Genomic DNA, 5,951 nt, shown 5'->3' with positions numbered 1-5,951 from the left:
TTGCCATTTCACAGAATGCAACTCTGGATTTTCCCTTCACAAAGAGACAGTGAGGTCAGCAGTGGTTCTGCGCTGTTGAATGAACCTGTTGTTTTGCCAAGGAGGTCATGGGGCCTATGGAGGCAGGCTCAACCAGTTCTTTGTAGGAGGGAACATCTCCAGAGATACCCCACAAGCCACTGATAGGGCAGGCAGAGGCACAGGTTGCTTAGTAACACCCTTACCTGTGCCAACAGAGCATCCACTTGGCAGACAGAACATTATTAGCTGAACATTGTAGCTTCATGAGCAAAGGTCATAATTACAGATTGTTGAAAAGCCTCATATCATGTCAATCCCAGTCAGACTCATTTGGAAACCAAAGGTATCACATCTCTCACCAGGACACTCCAGAACAAAATGAACACTGTTCTGCCTGCTGGTGAGGTGACAGATTTTCAGTTTCTCTCTCAAATTGAACAAATAAATGCATTTGTATAGTTTTTGTTATGAATTATTAAAAAACAATTATTTCTGGATACCCGTTACAGTATACACAATTTACTCTGCATCAGGTGCAGTACAAAAAATAACCAACCAACATTTTTGGGGGGTTGAGTGAATCATATTTTATTTGACAAGGATATACAAATAAATATGTTACTTAAAACATGATAAAATGTGGACAATTTCATCTGTTTACAGGTAAGTATGGGTAAAAAGTATTTTTTGAAAATTTCTCTTCTACCTTAAGGCAAGCTTAATTAATCCAGTAAATTGAGAACATCAAGATGTTCCTAATGAAAAATTGTAGATTTAATCTGCCATCTAGAATGCCAGCCAGCAGAAGGTACCTTTGATATGCACTGTCTCCCATGGGCGTGGTATGGGATTAGGCCTGGAGAGAGCCAGGTGAGGAGGATAACTGCCAGCGAAGACATTCCTTACACTCGGACTGCTCAAGCACCATCCCGGAAACGGCCTACATCTCTTTGGCTCATCTGAATCACTGTCAGATGAAATAATGTACAAGTCAAACCCACCAAGTCAAACCCACTCTAATAAGTCTATTTGTCTATCCGTCTGTCCGTCTGTCCGTCTGTCTGTCTGTATACTGTGACCTGAGGTGGATGGGGCAGACTAATACTGTGTGTTGACATGCAGACTGGGAATGAGTGTGGGTTTACATCCAAAAACATATTGGATTGATTAAAGGGAATTGTAACACATACTGTAAATTTACATAAATATCAACATTGGCAAGAGTCTATGATGGTATGTGAATGAGATATCCCCTTTGTTGGTGAATAGACAATAATACTGACATTCATTTGTCCGTTTATCAAATCGGCACAGCACATGGCAATACAATCATTAAATGACACTCATCATTTAAATCTTAATTAGGAGAGCTTGATGTATGGGCAGTGAGATACCTTTTGTTATTTCTCGCATACTGTAAGTAGACCAACAAGAACTAATACAAATTACATTGTATAAACATTCTGAAGGATATGTACAGTGTGTCTTGATTTCATAAACGTTGATTAACCCTTCTATGCCGACTTGTCAAACGTCAATATTTATATAAAGAACTCATTCTTACTAAGTTTCCTAGTTCCTGTGCCATTGTTATTACTGACTGAGTTGCACAGTAACATTTGATCAGATAAATACTGGTAATGTACTTTCCTTGTCGACATGTTGGAGGGGACAGAGTCTGTGTCATGTCCAGGAGATCTCTCAACTCTTTGTCTCACTGCCATCTCTCTGTCACTGTGAGTGGCAGTCTGGACCTTATAGTTCTTATCAGAGGTCTTGTGATTGGAACCAATCCCCCTCTCAGCTAGTGGCTTGTGTGACTTAAAGCGCTGTCCCCAAAAAATCTCATCTTCCGTGTAGGAGGTCCTCACATGGAAGGCTGTGCCTGAGAAGAAATACATATTATATTATATACGTCTGCTGTCCGAACCAGGAATTAAGGATACTGTAGGTCCCTTTACCCATGTTTTGATAATGATAACATATAAATAACTCACAACCATTAATTTGGAAAAACGACAAGTTTTTCTGATTGAAATAGCCCAAACAGTTATTTTATTCCAACTCCAGATTTCCCCACCTCTCAGTACAAACCTGCGTCTTGAACGGCTCCGTCCACCATGACCACAATTTCAAAGGTCTCCCACTTTAAAGAGTCAGCACTGATGCCCCAGAGAGGACTTTGTTCATCAATGACATGCTCCACGGTCTGGGGCTCCACTGTGAACAGCCTGGCTTCATCTGGCCCCATGCCCAGAGTCAGCTCTCTCTGCTCCAACAGGATGAACTCTCCTTCTTTGGTATGGTGAGATTTGATCAGCTTGGCTCTTATCTCTGCCACCAGCATGTGTGTCTCTTTCAGAGTCTTGACATTGAACATCAGGCACAGCCTCTCATCCCTCTCAGAGACCACACAGTGCTGACTGAATAACAGAGTGGGCAGCCTCCTCTTAGGCTTGGCTAGCTTGGCCAGGATGCAGCCCAGCATCAGGGTGTCTAACACTGATTCAATGATGGACTGTGCCATCATGAGAACCAGCCCGTCCATGCAGTTGGCTGAGGCCACTCTAGAGCCGTAGCCGTTGATGATTTGGCTGTCCATGGAGATAGAGAGGGCCGAATGGAAACTGTCCAGTTTCTCAAAGCATGGCTGCCATTGCGGGTCTTGTATGTGTTCCATATCACCACGCAGCCAGGCACCCAGGAAGTAGAGCTCTGCGAAGGCTGCCCAGGTGACGATGTAGCACAGGGTGAAGACAAATAGGATCCAACTGTACTTCAGATCCACAAGGGTGCCGATCAGGTCACACATCTTGTTCTTGGAGCTGTATGATGAGCCACGACACATGCCATCCTTGGTGAAGTAGCGATGGTGCTGGCGACCAGTAGAACTGGAACTCTTGTGTCTTTTGTCTCCTGTACTCTTGGAAGAAGAAGATGTGGCATTGTTCTGTGTTTTCTTCCCTCTACTAGGTTTACTAGAGCCTTTCTCAACCCAGGAGCTTGTATCATAACTGGAGAACCTCTCAGCACTCCTGGTCTGCCTTGCTTTGTGCTGTGATTGGATGATCCTCTGACTGACCGGCAGTGGATGCAGCTTTGGATGGTGAACAGGCATGGTGACATACTGACCCCTACTGGTGGTCCTGGAGATTTTATTGGGATTGGCTAAAGATACTCTTGTGTCCACCTGCAATGAAGACATCAAGACAGTAAGGTGTCATCTGAAATCGAACAGTGAAGATGTTGATAACAATACAATAATAAACCAGTCATCTTTGCAGTGAATATTGAGATGTTATACTGACCCTCCTCAGGTATGGCCTGTATGGGTTATATGTGTTGTGTCGAAGTGAAGCTCTGGGTCTGATGTTCTTCCTGGGGTATGGGGGAGGTCCATAGTTGCCATAGTCCCCATAGAGTGCACAACTGTTGGAGATCACCGTGGAGAACATGGCTGGAATCGCCCTCTGTGGAAACCGAGACAAACCGAAAGGAGTGTCCACCGTTTATACTGTCAACAAGACAAACTAGAAAAAAGTTTATCACCTGTGCAGGTTCAAAAATCCTGTTAACAAAAGTAGTTTTTAATGATGTGTGCAGGATGACACTTGTATCCAGTCTAAGAACATAGAGCAAGCGTTGACATGTCCTTGTTTGTGTCTTGTTGTAAAAACTAATGATGGAGAGGGTGGATAAGAGCAGGGCTGCTGCTCCAGTCAGTCTCCAGTCCAGATGGTGTGTAGTGTGGTTTGCTTTAGCTGTCCACCATGCTCACACTAATTAAACAGAGGAGATTACATTATCACCAGCTCTTAATCAATCTGCTCGTCTACAGAGCATGACCATGGATTTCATGAGATTACAGAGGAGATAATCCTTTTTGCACATGTGTAACTAAATTTAGCCCACCTTTCATCTTTTCAAAATGGCTCCATTACATTTGGTGGATCTCATGCTCATCAACTACATAAACAGGACAGGATAGTTCTATGTCAGCACAATCGTAATACACTAGTGGACTTTTCCATCATTGCAAACAAAGGAGAAGCTTCTTTACTATATCCAAGTCATGTTGTGTTGTCACTATGCTCTGCTGGTGGAAAAACTGTTTTCAGTATATGTGTTGGTATAGACCATAGCAATGCTGTGTTTCCATTTTTATTTTGTTTTTCGCAGTGGTGGAAAAAGTACCCAATTGTCATACTTGAGTTAAAGTAAAGATAACTTAATAGAAAATTACTTGATGTCACGATCGTGTACTGGAGAGAATGAGGACCAAGGCGCAGCTGGATATGAACACATCTTCTCTTTTTTTATTTAAAAAAAAACGAAGATGAACACGACACAAAACACTTTACAAACTAACAAAACAACAAAACGACCGTGAAGCTACAAACGTTGTGCATAGACAGACAGGCTACAAACGTTCTGACATAGACAATTACCCACAATTAATGAGAGCCTATGGCTACCCTAAATAAGGCTCCCAATCAGAGACAACCGACATCAGCTGTCTCTAATTGGGAACTCATTCAGGTAACCATAGACTCTTCTAGATCACTCACCAACATAGACAACGCTAGAACTCTACACTAAACACAAAACCATATCTTACACCCCATAACCCCTTTACCAAATAAACACCCAACACCAACAAAACATAAACATTACCCATGTCACACCCTGACCTAACTAAATAATAAAGAAAACCAAATAATACTAAGGCCAGGGTGTGACATAACCCCCCCCTTGAGGCGCGAACTCCGGGCGCACCATACACAGTCTAGGGGAGGGTCTGGGTGGGCTCCCCTCCACGGTGGCGGCTCCGGCTCTGGTCGTAGTCCCCTCGTCACCACAGTACCTAAACACCTCCTAGGCTTTCTCCAAACGACCCCCCTCCACATTAACCCCATTGCATTCAGGGGCAGTTCCGGACTAAGGGGCAATACCAAGGTAAGAGGCAGTACCAGGGTCAGGGGCAGTACTAGGGTCAGGGACAGTACCAGGGTCAGGGGCAGTACCAGGGTAAGGGGCAGCACCAGGGTAAGGGGCAGCACCAGGGTAAGGGGCAGCACCAGGGTAAGGGGCAGCTCCGGACTGAGGAATGGCAGCTCCAGACTGAGGGACTGCCGCTCCGGACTGAGGGACTGCAGCTCCGGACTAAGGGACGGCAGCTCCGGACTAAGGGACTGCAGCTCCGGACTGAGGGACAGCCCATGGCTGGCTGACAGATCTGGCTGCTCATGGCTGGCTAACGGATCTGGCTGCTCATGGCTGGCTGACGGATCTGGCTGCTCATGGCTGGCTGACGGATCTGGCTGCTCATGGCTGGCTGACGGATCTGGCTGCTCATGGCTGGCTGACGGATCTGGCTGCTCATGGCTGGCTGACGGATCTGGCTGCTCATGGCTGGCTGACGGATCTGGCTGCTCATGGCTGGCTGACGGATCTGGCTGCTCATGGCTGGCTGACGGATCTGGCTGCTCATGGCTGGCTGACGGATCTGGCTGCTCATGGCTGGCTGACGGATCTGGCTGCTCATGGCTAGCTGACGGATCTGGCTGCTCATGGCTAGCTGACGGATCTGGCTGCTCATGGCTAGCTGACGGATCTGGCTGCTCATGGCTAGCTGACGGATCTGGCTGCTCATGGCTAGCTGACGGATCTGGCTGCTCATGGCTAGCTGACGGATCTGGCTGCTCATGGCTAGCTGACGGATCTGGCTGCTCATGGCTAGCTGACGGATCTGGCTGCTCATGGCTAGCTGACGGATCTGGCTGCTCATGGCTAGCTGACGGATCTGGCTGCTCATGGCTAGCTGACGGATCTGGCTGCTCATGGCTAGCTGACGGATCTGGCTGCTCATGGCTGGCTGACGGATCTGGCTGCTCATGGCTGGCTGACGGATCTGGCTGCTCATGGCTGGC

The 5,951-nt window shown here is 46.4% G+C and overlaps 1 protein-coding gene across 1 annotated transcript; it reads right to left on the bottom strand.

Moving 5' to 3' along the window:
• Positions 1 to 593: 593 nt before the first annotated feature.
• LOC129822179 (G protein-activated inward rectifier potassium channel 2-like) lies at positions 594 to 3,768 on the bottom strand. Its single transcript, XM_055880235.1, has 3 exons — positions 3,330 to 3,768; positions 2,116 to 3,211; positions 594 to 1,906 (listed from the first exon to the last, which is right to left on the bottom strand). Exons 1-3 carry the CDS (start codon positions 3,474 to 3,476, stop codon positions 1,563 to 1,565), a joined length of 1,587 nt encoding a protein of 528 aa, XP_055736210.1. The 5' UTR covers positions 3,477 to 3,768; the 3' UTR covers positions 594 to 1,562.
• Between the last annotated feature and the right edge of the window lie 2,183 nt (positions 3,769 to 5,951).

Source organism: Salvelinus fontinalis, chromosome 24, assembly GCF_029448725.1.
Source record: "Salvelinus fontinalis isolate EN_2023a chromosome 24, ASM2944872v1, whole genome shotgun sequence".
Taxonomy (NCBI): domain Eukaryota; kingdom Metazoa; phylum Chordata; class Actinopteri; order Salmoniformes; family Salmonidae; genus Salvelinus; species Salvelinus fontinalis.
This window is presented reverse-complemented; position numbering and strand designations above follow the sequence as displayed.

Excerpts from the sequence above, each read along its gene's own strand:
- LOC129822179 (XM_055880235.1), bottom strand. The coding sequence starts at position 3,476 with ATGTTCTCCACGGTGATCTCCAACAGTTGTGCACTCTATGGGGACTAT. Across the intron at positions 3,212-3,329 it reads ACAGGCCATACCTGAGGAGG|GTGGACACAAGAGTATCTTT; the intron begins GTCAGTATAACA and ends TCTTCATTGCAG. Across the intron at positions 1,907-2,115 it reads CGGAGCCGTTCAAGACGCAG|GCACAGCCTTCCATGTGAGG; the intron begins GTTTGTACTGAG and ends ATTTCTTCTCAG.